Source organism: Oncorhynchus mykiss, chromosome 7 (assembly GCF_057628025.1).
Source record: "Oncorhynchus mykiss isolate SJ-2025 chromosome 7, ASM5762802v1, whole genome shotgun sequence".
In the NCBI taxonomy this organism is placed as follows: domain Eukaryota; kingdom Metazoa; phylum Chordata; class Actinopteri; order Salmoniformes; family Salmonidae; genus Oncorhynchus; species Oncorhynchus mykiss.
Genome location: NC_143028.1, coordinates 21715094 through 21740110, shown reverse-complemented (window position 1 = coordinate 21740110; position 25017 = coordinate 21715094). Strand labels below are relative to the sequence as shown.

Genomic DNA, 25017 nt, shown 5'->3' with positions numbered 1-25017 from the left:
TTCTCTCTCTCTACCTAGCTCTCTTTGTCTCCCTCTTGCTATGTGGGCTTTCTGCCTCATACTCTCTCTCTCTCTCTTTCTCCTTCCTTCTGGCTGTGTCTGAGTGTGTGCTCCTGCAGTGCCTCCTGTCCATGTCAGCTCCTCTGCACTGCATATCAAACAGGCTAGTGTCTCACTCCCTCCCTCCTCCCTTTCCTCCCCCCCATCGCCTCCCACCTTCTCCCTAGAGAGAGCATCCCTTCCTCAGCCAGGTGAACCTGGGAATAAATAACCCAAATATAGGAGAGAGAGTGAGAGAGAATGCACAAAACCCAGAGTCAGCATTCTCTTCCTCTGGCAAATTTGCTCTGCTTTCTGCCCCCCTGTTTATTTGACAGCGTTTATACTCATTCCAAATTCAGTGGTCAGTTCTACTCCTGAATTGTTCAAATGGAATGTGGAGGGCACCTGCTGTATATGTGCAGTAGCATACTGTGACCATGCTACTGAAAGCACCACTTTCATAGCCAACCACAATTTTTATTAAAAACAATCACCTTCAAGGAAAAACCTACTTGAATCTACACAAGTGAGGATTCACCTGAGATCAAACCAACTTTACTATACCCTTTATCACTCCTTAAAGGGAGGCCTCTTTAACCTGGCAGTAGCGAGAGACTGTGTGAGCTGAAATGACTGCAAGAGATTGTTTCAATCTGAAATGACTGCGAGAGACTTCACAGTCAGTGCTGATACAACTGAGGAATTATAATGGGCATTAACAGGGGGCGTTGGGGCACTAGAAATGAGCTGTCTATGCATCGATTGTCTAGGGAGATCTATAGAGTGGGCGTCGGAGTCTGTGTGAGTCTGCCACATCCGCACACTGCAGGGGCAAGCTCCCAGAAGACACCAGGGCTCAAGACTGGAGAAGGGAGGAAGGAGAAGGGAGGAAAGTGACACAGAGACGGGTCCCAGAGGGGGGGAGAGATATCTGTAGGCCAAATTAGACCTGGCATGGGAACTCCGGGGGTTACGACTGCAGTCTTCTGAGTGCTGTGTTCAAATAGTATTTATTTGTTTTCTTTCAAATATTAAAATAACCAATGGAGTAGTCCCAAAAGTGCAATCCACGCCCATCTGGCACTCCAGACAGGCTTGATCAAACTCTCAAACTATTCGAAGAACCCAAAAGATTTCCTTTGTAAGTGATGATCACCCTGAGCTAGTTTGTCTTTGTTAAGTATCATTGATGATTACAAGGAATGATTGCCGCTCCCAATCTAATTGACCCTCGGTTTCAAATTGAGACCATCTGTCTTCACAGTTCTCTATCTAATTATTGCAAATCAATTGATAGTCAATCACATAAATCCTAGCCAGAGGCGTAAAACTGATTTTACATCAGATACTTGGTTTGACTTAGTGTCAGGGGGGTTTAACGGTGATGAAGGTGTGTGAGTTGTTATGAAGTAAAACGTCAACAGATAAAAAGTGTATGGATTAAAAACTTATTGAACCAGGCAAGTCAATTGAGAACAAATTCTTATTTACAATGACGGCCTAGGAACAGGGGATTTAACTGCCTTGTCAGCTCGGGGATTCGATCTAGCAACCTTTCGGTTGCTGGCCCAACGCTCTAACAACTAGGCTATCTGTCGCCCCGGCTGGATGGATGGAGTGGATGAAGCAAATTCTTCACATGAGATGTACAGTATGCAATACATTCACAATCCATTTGTGTACGTGTGTGCTTATGCATGTGTGTGTGCACAGAGCCAAGATGGACGTATGGATGTGCGGGGCCGCCATGGCAAGTCCATGTTGACCATCAGTGGGGTGAAGCTTACTGACTTGGGACGTTTTGACTGTGAGGCCCTCAGCAGGATCGGGGGCCACCAAAAGAGCATGTTCCTCGATATAGAGTGTAAGTACTGTTGGAGAACAAAAACACACATGCCTGCGCTGATACGGTATACACACACACAGACAAGTTTGGACATCTGCACAGTATTCACACACAGGGAATGGAGCACAGCCGCTACCTCCCTTTTTAACCGAGGTGCATGAATTGATGAGCACACTGAAGTAGAGATAATATTCTCTACTGGAGGACAATGGAAGTTAATAAAAAAGTTTTTTCACTATTTCATCTTAAACCAATACAACTTGTTTGCACATGCAAAGCATCAAAACCACACACACAAAGCTGCTGACTTGTAATATTCCATTGTTGAACACTGTTTCTGTTTTCCCTTTTTAACAAATGCTTGAATAATCACAATAGAGTTGCCTGCCCCCCCCAGAAAGGCTAATTAGTAGGAGGATATCCTGCTGCATTATTTACCCCATATTACACACACACACACACACACACACACACACACACACTTCCTGGTGAAAAAGACTGCTTCCTCCTGTACTCTTTAATAATAAGATTAAAGCTAAAGATCTCACCATCTCATTTCAGAACACAGTTCAATTCAATCCAATGGTGCTTTCACCCTTCGATTTGTACAATCACATATTTGTGATCATTGTTGAGTGGTCCCTGCAGCGTACCATCGCAAATATGTGATTGGAACAGAAGTAACAGAACATTTGATGCAACAAACGTGTCTAAACAGCATCTTTGTCCAAAAAACATCTAAACAATGTTTTGTGCTGATGGGAAATAAAGGTATTCACCTTTGTAAAAGACAAATGTGAAAAGACAAATGTGAACTTCATCATCCAAACATAACACAGAACACATCCACAGCCAAACTCCATAAACCAGTCTAAATAACAAGTTGTGCTGACAAAAAAAAAAACATAAGTTAGAGACCTAAAAGCTAGACTTGTTTACAATGTACCACATCCCCGGTGAACACAAAGGAGAAATGTAATATTGTTTAGAAAATAGCTAACAGCAGCTAAATTCTAAATTCTTTATGATGGCAGCCATGTTTGTTTGTTTGTTTGATAAGCGAAAACTCCATAATCCCAGAATGCCATTCACTATAAAACGCAAACAAACATAGTAAAAGAACTTAGTTTGGCCACTTTTCAGCATATTACAAATCTTCGATGTACAAGAACCAGAGCACATACCGTTTTTGACAAGTGACAAATATCACAGATCATCACCCCAAATGCAAGCCTACTGCCTAGCCTAACCGTAGCTCGAACACTAGACAGGGATGAAACCATTTTAGCGGAGTTTGTGGGCGGGTTCATTACATTTTGGGGGGAATTTCAAGTCCATGGGATGTAGAAATGAGGGAAGGTATTGTGGGGAGATATTCCTATTATGTGGAATTTATAAATACATGGGGGGAAAATACAGGAGAAGTTTATAAGCCAAATTAAAATAAAACCCCTGGATGGGGGATCTGAACTGGCAACCCTGAGGTACCATAGTTACAATCTGATGCCTAGTTCAAAACAACTGCGAACTGGGAAATCTCCATCTTCCGACCAGTGAGTTCAAGACAACTAGGAACTCAGGAAAAAAATGAGCTCAGACTGGGGAAAAAAATGTTGAATGGTCATCCAACTTGGAATTCCAACTTGGAAACTTGGGCCTCTAACTAGAGCTCAAGACCAGTTGTCTTGGACCTGGGAGTCGAGTGTACTATACCTTCACCTCGTTTTGTTATGACATCTTTGCAACCAGAATGCATTGTATGATATCAACAAACATGGTGCCACAGACAGCTGGCAATTAGCTTAGCGTTAGCTCATCATAATCAGTAAAACTTTTAAGTATTTTACACACATCATTCCATTACAGTCTATGTAAGAATCGGAATGCATGATTTGTCACCAGTACTTGAAAACGTGAATGAAACAGTAAGTCAATTATGATCCATACATATGGTATGCTACAATAGGAATGGCAACACGATATACAAAAAAATAAGGCACTTACTTTGATAGGAATGCACACATGTCCAAAGTTCTAAAGAACAATGAAGTCAATGCAGGTGCCAGCCAGAAACTGTGCAGACCTCTTCTGACTAGAGATGTGCCATGACTTCATACCTGATCTGGGGAAAAACTGGGGAGGTGCTTGGGCTCTCGTTGAAGAGAAAAGTTTGTCCGGCTCAGTAAAGTATCAAAGATATATTGTCAGCAACAGTGAAATGGGCTTCTTCTTATGTGAATTAATGAGGAGACGGAACACACCTCAATTCAAACTGTTGTTAGAAAATAATAAAAAATTGACAATTTGAAACACAGCCAATAGATAATTAGCAGGCAGCGTGCCTTGGTTTTAGGGCAGCGTAGGTTAACTGTCCTGTTGCGTAACAATCACATTTTGGAATAGTGCGTGCAGTATGATATCACACGCATAAATAAACTCACCCTGGAGGCGACCGTTAGAGATATTTGGAACTCGTGTGAAAAGGCTAATGGCATGAAACATACATGTATTTTCTAACAAACATGCTATGAATGGCATCCTTTGAGGTGAGCATGCATGACATCACTGCGCTCACTTTTCTCCAGCCACCCTTGGCAGTGCCACACCCTCAGAGCAGTGACCCACCGCACCCTCGCTCAACACTTGACCCTTAGAAAGTAGAGGGACAAAAATCAGCCCCGAGAGGTGTGTGATTGAGCATAGATGCGGGCGGGGGCTAAGCCAGCTGTCGCCACGGAGCTAATAAGCGTATTTATTAAGTCTGTGGCGGGACTAGAGGAGATGATAGAGGCACGTCCTCCTTCGTGACAGAGCGCCAGACATCAATATCCCTAATGGGATACTGCGAGCAAGCATATTAAAATTACTATAATGCCACTCTACTGACTACTGGGCGAGTGCAGCGGCGAGCAGGGATGGCGATTGCCCCCCCCCCCCAATGCAGTGGGGTGGATCATTCATTAGCACCCATCCAGCTCGGCACCACATTCACACACAACGACACACACGCTCGGGAAGAGTATCGTAATGGAGATCTTTCGCCCAGCATGAGGTGTCTTCAATAAGTTCAGGCTTCCTTTGAACTTTAGGGAGAGTGTATTGAGGCTTTCATGAGACACTCTGTCTTTTCCCTTTGTGTGATTATGCTTAAACCCAACAGTTTTATGGATTTTGATCATCTCAGATTTTTTTTTTTTTAATTGCCTGGTTTTGCATGACTTGGAAGCTAACCGACCAATCGTGTTGTGTCTTGGATAGACATGCCCAAGTTCCAGACCAACCAAACCATCTTTTACTCGTGGGAGGGCAACCCGGTGAACATCAGCTGTGACGTCAAGTCCAACCCGCCCGCCACCATGCTATGGAGGAGAGAACGCCTCACCATCTCGGCCGAAGGCACTGCCAACACACGTGTCCACACAATCGACGGCAAGTCCCTGCTAGAGGTGGGTATAGGAAGGAAAAGGGCACCCACCGGTAAACAGTCTAACTTCAGAAATATAAATCATGGTCACCTTAGCATCCGCAGCTTCCAAGTGGTCTATTCAACTCCTTTCCTCTCCTCTGCATCTCTTCCCTAGGTCATTGCCAACTTACCTGGTACAAAAAGGACTGAATGAAAGAAACAATGCTTTATACTGGCTGATATAGTGTTACCCAAAGACTTCACTTAGTGTAATGCCAGTGTCGGTGTATTGACTCAGCTCTGGTCTCTGTGCTCACTCAAATCTTTGTCCCTAGGTCACCCCAGTGTCCGACAGGGATTTCGGACGCTACAACTGCACGGCACGTAACAACATCGGAGCGAAATACCAGGAGTTCATCTTGGCCCAGGCAGGTAAGTGCTGGCCTCGTAAAGTAACCAATCCCCACCACCCTTATAGCACATTGGACTTTCTCTTGATATCATACAGTACACATTGAATCGGGTAAACCATGCACCTCAACATATCAAAGTTCGTGCATCAACCAAATAGTTCCAACTATGTATCATCCATGTGGCATGATTAACCAAATATCGCCGCAATCAACCAATGAAATATCTAGTGCTGACCCAAGCACCCCCCCCCCCCCCAGCCTCTATTTAGCCTAAACTAATCTCAAATAGTGCTTGCTGATTTAAAGCAGTTCCCCCTATTTACTAAAGTACCCGCTAATTTGCTGTGCATAGCGCAGGCTAATGTACAATAACGCAGTCCAATTCATTTTAGTACAGATTCAGTTACTTCAAACACAGGGCCTCTGAGAAGTAGAATTCTCAGAAAAAGGACTTAAGATGTAGTTCTAAGAGACATTCTTCCACACACATACCCACATACATATGCATTTCCGCATTCACACACACACACACACACACACACACACACACAGACACTAAAGAAAAATAAACAAGTCTTCGCTCATCTCGCAGTGAATGTAGTGTCGCCAGGTTTGGGGATCCATGAAATGAAACAACGGTTCCTTCACGCACACACTCTCCCGCCCATCAGTTTGATTCGGTTTCTAAAGTCTGATCATTAAAGAGAGAGGAAGCTCTAGTGTAATAACTCTAGATAGAAGACCGTGAGCCAACCCTATCAGCCAATTACCCCGCTAAAATGCTAACATTTGATTCATGATCAGTTCATTCCTATGGAAAGCATAAGCTTACCCGCTTATGCAGCTCTTTATGTAACTCGAATGATATTTGAAATGTTATTGACGCAAGTAAATGGCAGATCATAGTTGAAAAGTCCAGCATCATCCCTGATGTTAAGAAGATTTGGGCCTGAATTCACAAAGTGTCTCGGAGTAGGAGTGCTGAACTAGGATCAGGTCCACCCTCTTATTCATTATGACTAAAAAGGCAAAATCAGATCAGTACTCCTACTCTGAGACGCATTGTGAATACAGTCTCTGATGTATTACTCAAGATATTATGGGGTTGTGCCAAGTTAAAAATGCAGTGTATACAAGACTGTGAAGGGTTGACGCTGAAGCCTTGAACTGCCTATACCCACAGTGTTAGCAAAGAGAGTTCAATTTGTCTCCCTTCCCACTTTAACTTTGTGTCATATCGCAACAGAGATCGAAAGAAATACAGTTTAGGTGTAAATAATACACTTGTCGCTAGATACACATTGCAACTATTTAACTTTAGCAACGTGTACCACTTATTGAGAAGGTATGAGCTGGGTTTTCAGAATCAGTTGTTGAATCTTCGTACATAGACCTTCATAGCTCAAACTTTTATCCATGTGGTAGATGGTTTCCGTGTGTGGGCGTGGACGTGTGTGTGCGTGCATTTATACTAGTGTGTGTGCAGGCTGCATATCAGTGTGTACGTTTCTGCGTTTATGCTTGCGTCTATGTGTGTGCCCGATTGTGTGTAGCTCCACAACCGTGCTGAAAGTCCTCTCTCTCCTTAATGTATTCCTGGTCTTATAAAAGAGAGGCTCTGTAGGACAGCAACGGTTTCTTTTGATTTGCTCGAAGCCCCGTGGCTCCACCAGATAAAAGGGAAGTGTTTGTGTGATAACGGGATTGAGTCAACCGCTGATAAATATAATGGCCCTGGCTTTTTTTTTTTTTTTACTTCGCCTGAACACTATGTGTGGGTTAACACAAAGCATTCTGCATCGCGAAACCCAATAAGCCTGAGTTCCCATAGCAACATCTTTGTATCACGTTTTGATTTTCCAATAACGACTCACCAGCGATATTATGTTTCCGTAACAAATAGAGACGTCAATGTAATGTTTCTGAAGGGTTACCGGAACTGATGTTTGGATGTGTGTTGTTTCAATGGGGGACGGTTATGAGTGTGACACCTATTTCTCTGCTTTTTTCCAGACGTGCCCTCGAACCCGTACTCGGTGCGCTTGTCGGCCGTGTCGCAGCGCATCGCCACGGTGACATTCATGAAACCTGACTCACATGGCGGTGTACCCATTGGCCACTACCTGGTCAACTACAAGGATGTGGGCTCGCAGGACTGGAGAGACGTCAAGTCTCATGGTGTCCAAAGTGAGTGTTCCTCTGTTTTGATCTTCATTATCCTTATTTTGATCATTATCGCTGTCGTTATGTCGTCATCATTGTTATTTTCATTCCCACCATCTACATCAAAAGGAACGTCATTTTCGTCATCATCGTCATCTTCAACACCATCTTTGTCATCATCATCGTCATAAAAATGTACAATCGTCATCATCAATGGTATGGAGATTCGAGCTGACCATCTCCGCTATAGCGACACACCTCACATTTTCTCACATTTACACGCCTTACATTTACTCAGACAAAAAAAAAGCTGCCGTGTTCAGGGACTAGGTAAGGTTAGGTCTTTCACTGCAAGGTCCTGCCCACCTAAGTCCGACTTAGACCCCTCATCCTTCATGAACCTTTGTTTTCCGCACATTAGTCCCCGTCCTCACACACACATGTTGAAGCAGCTAAACAAGCATGAACAGGAAGCCGTCGCTACTTGCGGCAAGCCTCCACAAGATCAGGAGGTGTCCTACACTCTGGTCATAGAGCCTGTGAAAGGGAGAGAGAGGGGGAGAGAGAGAGGGAGAGCGGGAGAGGGGGAGAGAGAGGGAGGGGCAGCTAACCAGCATGTCTGAAAAGCAACTGTCTTTCTCTTTCCCTTTCCACTCTGGCTCCATGACTCCAAATTGATTTTGGAGGCACTCAAGGGAGTGTGTGTGTGTGTGATGTGGAGGGCTTCAAAAAAAGAGCGCCTCAGAAGGACGAATTCTCAGACGATAAGCAGGTCTGACAAAACTTGAAGGGCTTATCGCTAATATCCCTCATTTTGCAGTCAATTACAATAGCGAGCTGGAACGCTGAGAATGCTGAGCAGCATGGAAGCATTGAGGGATAGAGCGAGAACAAAGTGATATATATACAGGCAATGAGAACAGAAATAAAGACATGGGAGTTAAAGAGGATAGAATGATTGAGAAAAATATGAGGAAGATGGAGAGAAAATAATACAAATTAAGATGAGATTTGGGAGAGGGAGATATTCGAGAGAGACTGAATGAATGAAATGAATGAAATCAAGGTTGTGAAGTATGAATTCTTAATTTGTGTTAGTTCTTGTGTTCCACCCCCACCCGTTTAACCAACTTCCTTGTCTCGAGGTGAGCACGTTAACGGAGATAGCCAATTCAACTAATTACCAGTTGCAAATTGACATTTAATATTCGGAGCCACTTCGAGGCTTTAATAGTAATGATGCACATTTGCACTATAAAACAGCTCTGTGTATAATGAGTTGGCACAATTTGTACATCTGAATGCCAGTGGCGCTCACTAAAGGTCTCGTCAAACCCCTGGTAGAGCCAAAATGTTAGCAAATAGCTCGTTTTGTATTTAGATCCCCCATTATACAATTGCAAAGCAACCATTACCCTTAGCGCACAAGTTGCAAAACAACAACCTTCAGCCAAGTTCAGTGAACGCCTAACTCGGCATGAACATCCTTTTGTGATTTCCGCATGACCAACTATGAAAGCTATGTAAATTACTTTATTGTGGAATTCACATAGAAATCTATGATTTTGGGCTGACTGCTGAGAAAGTGTTATTAAGCTCTGCTGATTAAGGTATTGCTATTTTAGGAGTGGTTGTATGATCGAATGTATTTGTTAGAGAACGACCGATATGGATTTTGTAAGGTCGATGCCGATACCGGTTTTTAGGCCGATATGCAATATCATTCAATTTGAAAATGTTCAAGATGTTATTGACAGATGCTTATCATTTCACTGCACACTGTGAAGTTGTCACATTGTATACCGGTAGTCCCTAGTTTCATGTGTATTCCGGTTAGAGTTTGAGAGTTCCCAAGAGGTTACAGTGACATGTTGTCATACTCTGCACATTGATGCTGAGGCTTTACTTTCCACTGATCCCAGAGAATCAACAATGGAGTACTACTACTGTTATCATACTGTTTCCACACAAACAGCACTCCCACATATTGGCTTAGAGCCCTTACAGGGTTACCTTCTATACTATGTCTCTCGCCATGAATGGAAGGAGGCAGGGAGGAGGTATGCTAGCTAGCTCAGCTGCAGTGGATTAGTCACCCAACACAGCTAGGCACACAGATCCCCCTCTGTCACTCCACAATGGTATGTCTCACTCCCTGTATTGACAAGAGAGTGGTTCCTGATAGGAGCAGGGGATTTGTGGCACTAGCTTTAGTTTTACCGTATGCTGAGGTCCCCCCTTTGACGCATAGTGGTGTTAGCGGCTCCGTTAGCGATTAGCTTTAGCGTAGCTGGCGACCCCACCCCCTCCCGTTCACTGATAGTGGTGTTTGTGGCACTGTTAGCGATGCTGTTAGTGCGCTAAGCCAGCTTGTTTTCCAGATGGAACAAATAGGCGCTGGGGAGGATTAGTGGGACTCAACAGTGAAGAGTGGGAGGTGGTAGGCGTCTCTCTCATACACACACCCACAGCGTGAGAGGTTTCACTCTCGCAGCTGTCTGTTTCGCTGTCACTCCACTTGTCAAATAATCTGTGTCCATCTGTATCCCTCTCTGACTTGTTGTGTATTTCTCTCTTTTTCTCTTTGTATCTATCTCTTATACTGTCTGTCTTTTTCCCTTCTCTCTACTTCTGTCTGTCTGACTGTACAGTTGAAGTCGGAAGTTTACATACACCTTAGCCAAATACATTTAAACTCAGTTTATCACAATTCCTGACATTTAATCTGAGTAAGAATTCCCTGTAATGGTCAATTAGAATCACAACTTTATTTTAAGAATGTGAAATGTCAGAATAATAGTAGAGAATGATTTATTTTAGCTTTTATTTCTTTCTTTTTCTTTCTTTTTTTACATACACTCAATTAGTATTTGGTAGCATTGCCTTTAAATTGTTTAACTTGGGTCAAACGTTTCGGGTAGCCTTCCACAGGCTTCCCACAATAAGTTGGATGAATTTTGGCCCATTCCTCTTGACAGAGCTGGTGTAACTGAGTCAGGTTTGTAGGCCTCCTCAGGGCTTTGTGATGGCCACTCCAATACCTTTACTTTGTTGTCCTTGAGCATTTTTGCCTCAACTTTGGAAGTATGCTTGGGGTCATTGTCCATTTGGAAGACCCATTGCGACCAAGCTTTAACTTCCTGACTGATGTCTTGAGATGTTGCTTCAATATACAGTGCATTGCGAAAGTATTCGGCCCCCTTGAACTTTGCGACCTTTTGCCACATTTCAGGCTTCAAACATAAAGATATAAAACTGTATTTTTTTGTGAAGAATCAACAACAAGTGGGACACAATCATGAAGTGGAACGACATTTATTGGATATTTCAAACTTTTTTAACAAAACAAAAACTGAAAAATTGGGCGTGCAAAATTATTCAGCCCCTTTACTTTCAGTGCAGCAAACTCTCTCCAGAAGTTCAGTGAGGATCTCTGAATGATCCAATGTTGACCTAAATGACTAATGATGATAAATACAATCCACCTGTGTGTAATCAAGTCTCCGTATAAATGCACCTGCACTGTGATAGTCTCAGAGGTCCGTTAAAAGCGCAGAGAGCATCATGAAGAACAAGGAACACACCAGGCCAGTCCGAGATACTGTTGTGAAGAAGTTTAAAGCCGGATTTGGATACAAAAATATTTCCCAAGCTTTAAACATCCCAAGGAGCACTGTGCAAGCGATAATATTGAAATGGAAGGAGTATCAGACCACTGCAAATCTACCAAGACCTGGCCGTCCCTCTAAACTTTCAGCTCATACAAGGAGAAGACTGATCAGAGATGCAGCCAAGAGGCCCATTATCACTCTGGATGAACTGCAGAGATCTACAGCTGAGGTGGGAGACTCTGTCCATAGGACAACAATCAGTCGTATATTGCACAAATCTGGCCTTTATGGAAGAGTGGCAAGAAGAAAGCCATTTCTTAAAGATATCCATAAAAAGTGTTGTTTAAAGTTTGCCACAAGCCACCTGGGAGACACACCAAACATGTGGAAGAAGGTGCTCTGGTCAGATGAAACCAAAATTGAACTTTTTGGCAACAATGCAAAACGTTATGTTTAGCGTAAAAGCAACACAGCTGAACACACCATCCCCACTGTCAAACATGGTGGCGGCAGCATCATGGTTTGGGCCTGCTTTTCTTCAGCAGGGACAGGGAAGATGGTTAAAATTGATGGGAAGATGGATGGAGCCAAATACAGGACCATTCTGGAAGAAAACCTGATGGAGTCTGCAAAAGACCTGACACTGGGACGGAGATTTGTCTTCCAACAAGACAATGATCCAAAACATAAAGCAAAATCTACAATGGAATGGTTCAAAAATAAACATATCCAGGTGTTAGAATGGCCAAGTCAAAGTCCAGACCTGAATCCAATCGAGAATCTGTGGAAAGAACTGAAAACTGCTGTTCACAAATGCTCTCCATCCAACCTCACTGAGCTCGAGCTGTTTTGCAAGGAGGAATGGGAAAAAATGTCAGTCTCTCGGTGTGCAAAAACTGATAGACATACCCCAAGCAACCTTCAGCTGTAATCGCAGCAAAAGGTGGCGCTACAAAGTATTAACTTAAGGGGGCTGAATAATTTTGCACGCCCAATTTTTCAGTTTTTGATTTGTTAAAAAAGTTTGAAATATCCAATAAATGTCCACTTCATGATTGTGTCCCACTTGTTGTTGATTCTTCACAAAAAAATACAGTTTTATATCTTTATGTTTGAAGCCTGAAATGTGGCAAAAGGTCGCAAAGTTCAAGGGGGCCGAATACTTTCGCAATGCACTGTATCTACATAATTTCCCTACCTCATGATATCATCTATTTTGTGAAGTGCACCAGTCCCTCCTGCAGCAAAGCCCCCCCACAACATGATGCTGCCACCCCCATGCTTCATGGTTGTGATGGTGTTCTTCGGCTTGCAAGCCTCCCCCTTTTTTCTCTAAACATAACGATGGTCATTATGGCCAAACAGTTATATTCTTGGTTCATCAGACCAGAGGACATTTCTCTAAAAGGTACGATCTTTGTCCCCATGTGCAGTTGCAAACCGTAGTCTGGCTTTTTAATGGTGGTTTTGGAACAGTGGCTTCTTCCTTGCTGAGCGGTTTTTCAGGTTATGTTGAAATAGAACTTGTTTTACTGTGGATATAGATACGTTTGTACCTGTTCCCTCCAGCATATTCACAAGGTCCTATGCTGTTGTTCTGGGATTGATTTGCACTTTTCGGCACTAAAGTACGTTCATCTCTAGGAGACAGAACGTGTCTCCTTCCTGAGCGGTATGACGGCTGCGTGGTCCCATGGTGTTTATACTTGCGTACTATTGTTTGTACAGATGAACATGGTACCTTCAGGCATTTGGAAATTGCTCCCAAGGATGAACCAGACTTGTGGAGGTCTACAATTTAGGCAGATTTTTTTGTTGTTGATTTTTCCATGATGTCAAGCAAAGAGGCACTGAGTTTGAAGGTAGGCCTTGAAATACATCCACAGGTACACCTCCAATTGACTCAAATCATGTCAATTAGCCTATCAGAAGCTTCTAAAGCCATGTCATACCTTTCTGGAATTTCTCAAGCTGCTTAAAGTCACAGTCAACTTAGTGCATGTAAACGTCTGACCCACTGGAATTGTGACACAGTGAATTACATGTGAAATAATCTGTCTGTAAACAATTGTTGGGAAAATTACTTGTGTCATGCACACAGTAAATGACCTACCCGACTTGCCAAAACTATAGTTTGTTAACAAGAAATTTGTGGAGTGGTTGAAAAACGAGTTTTAATGACTCCAACCTAAGTGTATGTAAACTTCCGACTTCAACTGTATTTCTGTCTCTCAGTCTGTCTGTCTCTCTCAATCTCTTTCGCTTTACCTCTCTGTCTGTCTGTCTGCGAACAAGCTAATAAATGCTCTCCCTTGTTCTCCCCCTACAGCGATAGTACTGCTGACAGGCCTAGAGCCCAACACCACCTACGAAGTGCGAGTGGCTGCAGTCAATGGGAAGGGCCAGGGGGAGTTCAGCCACACGGAGTCCTTCCAGACTCTACCCATACGTGAGCCCAGCCCCCCGGCAGTGCATGGCCAGAGAGGGATGGGGAAGGCCTACCGGCTGGGCCTTGTCAAGCAAGACGACGGGGGCATGCCCATTGTGGAATACATTGTCAAGTACAAGACGGTGAGTAGCTGGATGTCAGGATTGCCAATAAATACTACTCTTAGAAAAAAAGGTGCTTAGTAGAACCATAAGGTTTTTCAATTTGTCCCCACTGGGGTAACTTTTTTTGGTGATAGGTAGAACCCTTTGCAGAAGGTTCTACCTAGAACCTTTTATGAAGGGTTCACCTGGAACCCTCTGTGAAGGGTTCTACCTAAAATGCCGCACTGCTTCTTAACACAGCGTTCATCCAACTTGGAAGCCAGTCGCACCAATGTGTCGGAGGAAACACCGTGCACCTCACGACCTGGTCAGCGTGCACTGCGCCCGGCCCGCCACAGGAGTTGCTAGTGCGCGATGAGACCAGGATATCCCTACTGGCCAAACCCTCCCTAACCCGGACGACTCTTGGCCAATTGTGCGTCGCCCCATGGACCTCTCGGTCGCGGCCGGCTACGACAGAGCCTGGGCTTGAAGCCCAGAGACTCTGTTGACACAGCTAGCAGTGCCTTAGACCACTTCGCCACCCGGGAGGCCCACAAAACGTTTTATCTTTGAAGGGTTATTCCTAGAATCCTCCATGAACGGTTCAACTAGCTTTAATTGCATATGTTTATGACAGTACATTACATGAACTTAGTGTACAAAACATTAAGAACGCCTGCTCTTTTCATGACAGACTGACCAGGTGAATCCAGGTGAAAGCAATAACTATTTTATCCTCTTAAGCAGGGGAGTCAAACTCCCTAGTGTCATTTGGCCCTCCGTGGAAAGTGTTTGACACGTACTCTAAAGGTTCTGCCGAGAACCCTTTTATTTTTGAATGGTTCTCCCCTAGAAACCTCTATGAACAGTTATACCAATAACCTTTTTCTATTTGAAGGGATCTTCTTAGAACCCTCCATGAACTGTTCAGCTAGCTTTCTTTGCCTATGTTTTATTATATGCACATTATATAAACAGCTCTTTCCGTGACATAGACTGACCAGGTAAATCCAAATGAAAGCTATGATCCCGTATAATACCACTTGTTAAATCCATTTCAATCAGTGTTGATGAAGACGAGGAGACAGGTTAAAGTCGAGACAATTGAGACATGGAATTGTGTATGTGAGGGCGAATGGGCAAGACAAAACATTTAAGTGCCTTTGAACAGGGTATAGTTTGTGTCAAGAACTGCAACGCTGCCGGGTTTTTCACGCTCAACAGTTTCCCGTGTGTATCAAGAATGGTCCACCACCCAAAGAACCTCCAGCCACTGTGGAAAGCATTAGAGTCAACATGGGCCGGTATCCCTGTGGAACGCTTTTGACACAGTGTCCATACGGACATGGCTAAGAACCACAGTATTTACGGGCTGCCAGTGCCCCTGAACAAGGCCAATTTGGTCCACACATTTTCAACCACACGATTACCACCGAGTCAAGATGACCACTTCTACTCTGAAGCACGCTTGTAAAACACAATCACTGGACCACTTTTTTTTCTAGTCTAATGATAGTAAATAATGCTGCATACCTCCACTTAAGGTAGTAGCAAATAGCAGTGTCAATCGCATTAACTCGACTGTGTGTGCGCGCACGCATATGCTCCTATTTTCGATGCCTAAAAGTAATAAGTACACTAGCTTTGTTTATGTCTGCTTTGAAGTGTTTGATCCCAGGCTGTGTCACAACCGGCCGTGACCAGGAGTCCCATAGGGCAGTGCACAATTGGCCCAGCGTCGTCCGGGTTAGGGGATTGTTTGGCCTGGGGGGCTTTACTTGGCTCATCGAGCTCTAGCGACTCCTTGTGGCGGGCCGGGCGCCTGCAGGCTGACTTCAGTCGTCAGTTGAGCGGTGTTTCCTCCAACACAGTGGTGCGGCTGGCAAAGCGGGTGGGTGTTAAGAAGCGTGGTTTGGCCGGTCATGTTTTGGAGGATGCATGACTTGCCTCGACCTTTGCCTCTCCCGAGCTTGTTGGGGCGTAGCATCGATGAGACAAGATCATAATTGGATATCACAAAGTTGGGGAGAAAAGGGGGTAAAAAAAAAAATGTAAAAAAAAAAAAATGTATTGCACTGTTTAGTTTAAAAAATGTATCTAGTGGGCGCAAATGTTAACATAATAGGCTCATCCATATTGCGAAGTTGTTGTGTTGAATCTCGCAATTCGTTCATTTTGGTAGAGTGTGTCCCCTTACTTGGTTATCAGCTGTTCTCAAAAACACGTGGCTCTCGAAAGATGATTCTCTTCCTCAATAGTGTGCATTTTACTAGAAGCCACAATGATTATGACATCCTGGCATTGAAAGCATACTAAATTTTCTGTCACATACTATACAATTTGCATACCCAAAATACCTACTATTTAAAACGCTAGTACAGCTATTCGGACATGGCCATTCACTGTGTCTCAGATGCTACATACTGATACACATGCTTGCAGATACACTATACATACAAATGTACATACTCACCCACAAGCAAACACGTTCATATTAACCAAGTCTCTCCTTTTCCCTCTCTCTCTCTCTCTCTCTCTCTCTCTCTCTCTCTCACACTCTCTCTCTCTCTCTCTCTCTCTCTCGCACTCTCACACTCACACTCACATGCACATACACACAATGATCTATGGGATTTGATGTAACCAATGCTAATATGTCCATTCAGGTGTGTCTCTGTCTCATTGGGAGGCTGATGGCTATGTGTAGTTGTACTATAGCAGATGAAAGTGTGTGTGTGGAGAGAAGGTCAGGGACTCTCCAGCTGGCCCTTTGAAGGCCAAATGCAGGGGAACGAGGGGAAGAATAGGACAATCCTCCACACCCCAGTAATCCCACCATTCATCCTCCTCTCTCTCTCACACTGTGACCCTGACTCTATGTACACAGATGCATGTGTGCACATATATGCACTCTCTTACACAAACACATACACACATACAGTATGCATACAAATGTTCATGCGCACACACACACGCGCGCACACACACACACACACATATGTGTTTTAACACACACAGTCACCCGTATCTAACTGCTTTCCAATGCTGGGCTGGCCTTAGCTTTATTCCACATTATTCTAACTACCATGACTCTGAAAAATGAAACCATGGCCCATTTCCTAAAGCCTATTCCACACGATTATCTCTCTCTCTTTTATTTTGACATTTTATGGAGGAATCCTAGGAGGCTAAATGGTTGAATATGCATTTGTCATGCTGTCAAAGCACAGGCCTCACACTGTGACACTTCACTCTGTTCTCCTATGATGAGATAAGAAGCTGATTTAAGAAAGGAAAAGAAAGTAAAGGAGGAGGGGGATGGAGAGGAAAGGGGGAAAAAAGTCAATAACTGGGTGGGGTACGGAGAGGAAAGGGGGGAAAAAGTCAATAACTGGGTGGGGTACGGAGAGGAAAGGGGGGAAAAAAGTCAATAACTGGGTGGGGTACGGAGAGGAAAGGGGGGAAAAAGTCAATAACTGGGTGGGGTACGGAGAGGAAAGGGGGGAAAAAGTCAATAACTGGGTGGGGTACGGAGAGGAAAGGGGGGAAAAAGTCAATAACTGGGTGGGGTACGGAGAGGAAAGGGGGGAAAAAGTCAATAACTTGGTGGGGTACGGAGAGGAAAGGGGGGAAAAAGTCAATAACTGGGTGGGGTACGGAGAGGAAAGGAACACTTCCTTATAACGTCTACTTACGATTCACGCAACAGTCAGCATTTGAGCTGGCCGCTGTTTTTTTTTCACAGAAACCGTTTGTAAAAACACCGTCTTAACAGTTTTATGTCCCCCATTGTGAGCAGTTTATTTTCCGATGCAATGTTCAGACATTCACAGAAGTAGGAAAAGCATAACACACTTCTCATCCAAATTGTGGAAATGTAGGCTACATTAGGAAACTGAGGAAAGCGTGAGCTAATACAAGCAGTCATATTTAGCTAACTTTCGGCTGACAGAAACCATAATATGAATTAGCTAATAGCAATTACTATTTACAATTTATCACATGACAGGTGAGCTCACAACAATTGCTGTGGCGGTCATGAAATTCGGCCACTGGATAATTGTCATGCAAATGACTGCCGGTCTCACGGTAGACCGTCATTGTAAATAAGAATTTGCTATTAACTGACTTGCCTAGTTCAATAAAGGTTAAATAAAATAAAATTGACCATGAATTAACATAAACACATTTAGCATGTCCAGACCTCCACGCATACAAACCACTGAGGAAACATTTACATTTTTAAAAAGTGCAATAAATCAATTTAATATACAACATCACAATAAATAATTTATCTTAGGCAGGTCTAAAGAAACATTATGATATGAAGAAAATGTATTTCAGTATATTATCTGGCTATGCGCCATGCCACAGATTAGCTCATTTAGCAGACAAGATATGCTTAGAAATCCAATGCTATTATTTTATGTTATATGATTGAACCTATTCCAGAGTGAGTGTGCATATGAAGTGGCCATGTTGAGCATAAAAGTCATAATTTGAAACAGGTCTTATGAACTAGATTGAAAGTTATTAGTTATTTAGTTGTGAATGATGAAAACATATACGGTTTGCATGATGGACTATAGGCTATTGATGATTTTAAAAAGTTGCCAAAAAGCTTGCGCTCTGATCCTTGCCTCAGGCTACACATCAAGGGATCATATTTTCACCCATCAGACTCAATTTAATCTTTACTAATATCTAAACTTGTTTCTTTTTTTTTGTTGAGTCGTCCATTTTCAAAGGGGCATGGGAAAAAAGACGTCATCCGTATGCACTCAAATAGCAAATGAAGGCCGCTTTCCCTCTGTTCATTTTTCAATCATGGCGGTTAAGCTATTCTGGTTTTATAGCAGAACAATGCTTAATATTAACAGCTGGGAAATAAATATAGCAGCAGTAGAAGTCTGGGATCCTCCTCTTTTTAGTGGCAACCATCAAAACTCTGCTTTCTCAAGGAATTGGATATAGAAATGTCTGGGCTTTTATAAAAACAATTATTTCACTCCATGCATCAACCAATGTTTGAGGACCATGGAGCCTCTCCTACGCGACAGGTGATATTCCACCCAAACTCTGGATGCCGTTTGCTCTCCAACCTGGTTCCTGCAGCTATCCAGTTCTTAATTTGGGAAACCAAGTTAAATCAGTTCGGGAACATAGATAGTAACTTTTCACAACAAAAGTATTTAATTTAACTGTTGACAGCCCCTCTCTCTGTGAGCTCAAGAAAGGAATGGAGGAGATGGAAACGCACGGTAGTGTGACATTCTGTAGCTGAAGGAAATGTCAGACAATTAATTATGAAAATATAAAAAATGCCCTACTGCTTAGGGGCGGCAGGGTAGCCTAGTGGTTAGAGCGTTGGACTAGTAACCGGAAGGTTGCGAGTTCAAACCCCCGAGCTGACAAGGTACAAATCTGTCGTTCTGCCCCTGAACAGGCAGTTAACCCACTGTTCCCAGGCCGTCATTGAAAATAAGAATTTGTTCTTAACTGACTTGCCTGGTTAAATAAAGAAAAAATAAAAAATAAAATTCAAAATCCAATACAAAATCACTACAATTGTAGGATAACTATTTAAGCCACTCTGCATAATCAATGAACCAACAGCATTGCCTAGGCCTATATGTTCTCTCCCAGACTCATGGATAAAAGGTTTGGAGCGTAGAATAAGGTAACCAGTCCTTCCAGTATGCATAATAATACTTTCGGATGTTTACTTGAAAAATGAGTGAATCATCCCTTCACTTCGTTTTGCTGTAACATAATTGGTTTGACAAACGTTTACGTGACACCCAGAATGCATTGAATGGTGTCAACAAAAAATAGCATTGTATTAGCTCATCATAATCAGTACAACGTTCTAAAAAAGTATTTTACTCACATAGTGTATTCGGAAAGTATTCCCATTTTGTTATTCTAAAGTGTATTAAATTGTATTTTTTCCTCATCAATCTACCCAAAATACCGCATAATGACAAAGCAAAACATTTTTTTTGCTGCACAGCTATTTTCATTTCTCTCTAGAGATGTTCGGTCTGGCTGGGCCACTCAAGGACATTCAGAGACTTGTTCCGAAGCCACTCCTGCATTGTCTTGGCTGTGTGCTTAGTGTCATTGTCCTGTTGGAAGGTGAACCTTTGCCCCAGTCTGAGGTCCTGAGTGCTCTGGAGCAAGTTTTCATCAAAGATTGCTCTGTACTTTGCTTTGTTCATCTTTCCCTCGTTCCTGACTAGTCTCCCAGTACCTGCCGCTGAAAAACATCCCCAACAGCATGATGCTGCTACCACTATAATTCACAGTAGGAATGGTGGCAGGTTTTTTCCAGACGTGACACTTGGCATTCATGCCAAAGAGTTCAATCTTAGTTACATCAGACCAAAGAATCTTGTTTCTCGTGGTCTGAGAGTCCTTTAGCTGTTGTTTGCCAAAATCCAAGCAGGTTGTCTTGTGCCTTTTACTGAGGAGCAGCTTCCGTCTGGCCACTCTACCATAAAGGTCATATTGTTGGAGTGCTGCAGAAATGTGTTCCTTCTGGAAAGTTCTCCAATCTCCACAGAGGAACTCTGGAGCTCTGTCAGAGTGACCATTGAGTCCCCATTCTGACCAAGTTCCTTCTCCCCCGATTGCTCAGTTTGGCCAGGGGGACAGCTCTAGGAAGAGCCTTTGTGGTTCCAAACTTCTTTCATTTAAGAATGATGGAGGCCGATGTGGTATTGGGGATCTTAAAGGCTGCAGAAATGTTTTGGTACCCTTCTCCATATCTGTGCCCTGACACTATCCTGTCTCGGAGATCAACCTCCTGGCTTTGTTTCTGCTCTGACATGCACTGTCAACTGTTGGACCTTATATAGACAGGTGTGTGCCTTTCCAAATCATGTCCAATCAATTGAATTTACCACAAGTGGTAAATTGCAGAAACATTTCAAGGATAATCTATGGACACAGGCTGCACCTGAGCTCAATTGCGAGTGTCATACCAAAAGGTCTGAATACTTATGTAAATAAGGTATTTCTGTTTTTGTTTTTTTATTAATTTTTCAAAAAATGAAGATCATGCAGGCGCCAGGGGAAAAAGTTTGTGCAGGTTCTGTTCTGACTGGAGATGTGCAGATGTCTGCATACATGACCTGAGGGAGTGCTTGGGCTCTGAGGGAGTGCTTGGGCTCTCACTGAAGAGAGAAGTTTGTCCGGCTCACCTTACATTAGCATAGCGTGCCGCAAACGTAAATTGTCCGTCACAGTGAAATTGGCTACTTTCTATGTGAATTGATGATTAGGCAGTACGCACCTAATTTCAAACTGTTTGTTGTTGCTCCTATATGTTTCCACTTCACAACAACAGCACTTACAGTTGACTGGGGCAGCTCTAGCAGGGCAGAAATTTGACAAACTGACTTATTTGAAAGGTGGCATCCAATGACAGTGCCACGTTGAAAGTCACTGAGCTCTTCAGTAAGGCCATTCATCTGCAAGTGTTTGTCTATGGAGATTGCATGTCGGTGTGCTCGATGGTATACATCTGTCAGCAACGGTTGTAGCTGAAATAGCCGAATCCACTATTTTTAAGGGGTGTCCACCTACTGTTGGCCATGTAGTGTAATTTGATCTATATAAAGATGACGTGTATACAAAGGCTTACTTATCGTACTGTCATTAACACTCTCTCTCTCTCTCTCTTATCCTTTCTTCTTTCCCCCTCCCTCCCTCAATACCCTGTTCCCCATCTAACCCTCTGTCTCTCTCTCTCTCTTCCCCTCCCCTTTCTCTCTCTTTGCTTCTCTCCCCCTGATCTCTCCACTCTCCTCCCCCTATTCATAGGACAAGGAGGAGCAGTGGATGACGAAGCTGGTGTCGGGGCAGCAAGACTTTGCCCTGCTGCAGCCACTGCAGTGGAACACGCGCTACGAGGTGGAGATCACGGCTCGCAACGTCAAGGGCCTCTCGGAGCCCACCTTTTACCAGTTCTTCATGCCCCAGAAACCAGACATCATAGGTACAGACAGTTGCAGGACCTGCATGTTCAAGCATGCACACACAGACATTCGTGTGCACACACACTGACAAAAATCACAAGACAGTTCTGTACACAGACAGACACACAGTTGTGTTTATATCCACTGACACTCACAGATGCACGCACAAACACTGGCGACACTTGAATTAGGGAAGACAGGCTCATAGTAATGTCTGGAATGGAATGAATGGAATGCTCTCAAACACACCACACAGATGGCTTCCATGTGTTTGATACCATTCCATTCATTATTATGAGCTGTCCTCCCCCTACCAGCCTCCTGTGACACACACTGCTGGAAGCAAACAAATACAGTGCCTTCAGAATGTATTCAGACCCCTTTCCTCAGAAAACTACACACAATAGCTCATAATGAGAAAGCAAAAACAGGTTTTTAGAAATGTTTGCACATTTAATCAAAATAAAAAACAGATACCTTATTTACATAAGTATTCAGCTCCTTTGCTATGAGACTCGATATTGAGCTCAGGTCTCTCCTGTTACCACTGATCATCCTTGAGATGTTTCAACAACTTCATTGGAGTCCACCTGTGGTAAATTCAATTGATTGGACATGATTTGGAAAGGCACAGACCTGTCTATCTAAGGTCCCGCAGTTGACAGTGCATGTCAGAGCAAAAACCAAGCTATGAGGTCGAAGGAATTGTCCGTAGAGCTCCGAGACAGGATTGTGTTGAGGCACAGATCAGGGCAAGAGTACCAAAAATATTCTGCAGAATTGAAAGTCCCCAAGAACCCAGTGGCCTCCATCTTTAAATGGAAGATGTTTGGGACAACCAAAACTGAGCAATCTGGGGAGAAGGGCCTTGGTCATGGAGGTGACCAAGAACCTGATGGTCACTCTGTCTGAGCTCTAGAGTTCCTCTGTGGAGATGGGAGAACCTTCCAGAAGGACAATCAGGCCTTTATGGTAGAGTGGCCAGACCGAAGCCACTCCTCAGTTAAAGGCATATGACAGCCTGCTTGGTGTGGAGGAAACCTGGCACCATCCCTATGGTGAAGCATGGTGGTGGCAGCATCATGCTGTGGGGATGTTTTTCAGCAGCAGGGACTCTGAGACTTGTTAGGATCGAGGCAAAGATTAACAGAGCAAAGTACAGAGAGATCCTAGATGGAAACCTGCTCTAGAGAGCTCTGGATCTCAGACTGGGGCGACGGTTCACCTTCCAACAGGACAATGACCCTAAGGACACAGCCAATGCAATGCAGGAGTGGCTTCGGGACAAGTCTCTAAATGTCCTTGAGTGGCCCTGCCAGATCCGGTACTTGAACCCTATCGAACATCTCTGGAGAGACCTGAAAATAGCAGTGCAGCAACTCTCCCCATCAAACCTTCCAACAGGACAACAACCCTAAGCACACAGCCTAGACAACGCAGGAGTGACTTCGGGACAAGTCTCTGAATGTCCCAGAGCCCGTACTTGAACCCAATCGAACATCTCTGCAGAGACCTGAAAAAAGCTGTGCAGCGACGCTCCACATCCAACCCGACAGAGAGGAAATGTGTGCCAAGCTTGTCGCGTCATACCCAAGAAGACTCAATGCTGTAATCGCTGCCAAAGGTGCTTCAACAAAGTACTGACTAAAGGGTCTGAATACTTATCTAAATGTGATATTTAAAAAATATATATTATTATACACTGCTCAAAAAAATAAAGGGAACACTAAAATAACACATCCTAGATCTGAATGAATTAAATATTCTTATTAAATTTCTTTATATAGTTGAATGTACTGACAACAAAATCACACAAAAATTATCAATGGAAATCAAATTTATCAACCCATGGCGGTCTGGATTTGGAGTCACACTCAAAATTAAAGTGGAAAACCACACTACAGGCTGATTCAACTTTGATGTAATGTCCTTAAAACAAGTCAAAATGAGGCTCAGTAGTGTGTGTGGCCTCCACGTGCCTGTATGACCTCCCTACAACGCCTGGGCATGCTCCTAATGAGGTGGCGGAAGGTCTCCTGAGGGATCTCCTCCCAGACCTGGACTAAAGCATCCGCCAACTCCTGGACAGTCTGTGGTGCAACGTGGCGTTTGTGGATGGAGCGAGACATGATGTCCCAGATGTGCTCAATTGGATTCAGGTCTGGGGAACGGGCGGGCCAGTCCATAGCATCAAAGTCTTCCTCTTGCAGGAACTGCTGACACACTCCAGCCACATGAGGTCTAGCATTGTCTTGCATTAGGAGGAACCCAGGGCCAACCGCACCAGCATATGGTCTCACAAGGGGTCTGAGGATCTCATCTCGGTACCTAATGGCAGTCAGGCTACCTCTGGCGAGCACATGGAGGGCTGTGCGGCCCCCCAAAGAAATGCTACCCCACACCATGACTGACCCACTGCCAAACCGGTTATCCTGGAGGATGTTGCAGGCAGCAGAACGTTCTCCACGGCGTCTCCAAACTCTGTCACGTCTGTCACATGTGCTCAGTGTGAACCTGCTTTCATCTGTGAAGAGTACAGGGCGCCAGTGGTGAATTTGCCAATCTTGGTGTTCTCTGGCAAATGGCAAACGTCCTGCACGGTGTTGGGCTGTAAGCACAAACTGTGGACGTCGGGCCCTCATACCACCCTCATGGAGTCTGTTTCTGACTGTTTGAGCAGACACATGCACATTTGTGGCCTGCTGGAGGTCATTTTGCAGGGCTCTGGCAGTGCTCCTCCTTGCACAAAGGCGGAGGTAGCGGTCCTGCTGCTGGGTTGTTGCCCTCCTACGGCCTCCTCCACGTCTCCTGATGTACTGGCCTGTCTCCTGGTAGCGCCTCCATGCTCTGGACACTACGCTGACAGACACAGCAAACCTTCTTGCCACATCTCGCATTGATGTGCCATCCTGGATGAGCTGCACTACCTGAGCCACTTGTGTGGGTTGTAGACTCCGTCTCATGCTACCACTAGAGTGAAAGCACCGCCAGCATTCAAAAGTGACCAAAACATCAGCCA

General features: G+C 44.0%; 1 protein-coding gene across 4 annotated transcripts in view; it reads left to right on the top strand.

Moving 5' to 3' along the window:
- The window catches only part of ncam2a (neural cell adhesion molecule 2a), a 395309-nt gene that overhangs the window by 331388 nt on the left and 38904 nt on the right, over positions 1 to 25017 (top strand). For all 4 annotated transcript variants that reach the window (XM_090240540.1, XM_090240541.1, XM_036983099.2 and 1 more), the window contains exons 9-14: positions 1756 to 1906; positions 5147 to 5334; positions 5630 to 5726; positions 7721 to 7894; positions 13811 to 14052; positions 21844 to 22018. In XM_090240540.1, the coding sequence (XP_090096666.1) occupies positions 1756 to 1906; positions 5147 to 5334; positions 5630 to 5726; positions 7721 to 7894; positions 13811 to 14052; positions 21844 to 22018 (1027 nt within the window). The remainder of the gene's footprint in view (positions 1 to 1755; positions 1907 to 5146; positions 5335 to 5629; positions 5727 to 7720; positions 7895 to 13810; positions 14053 to 21843; positions 22019 to 25017) is intronic.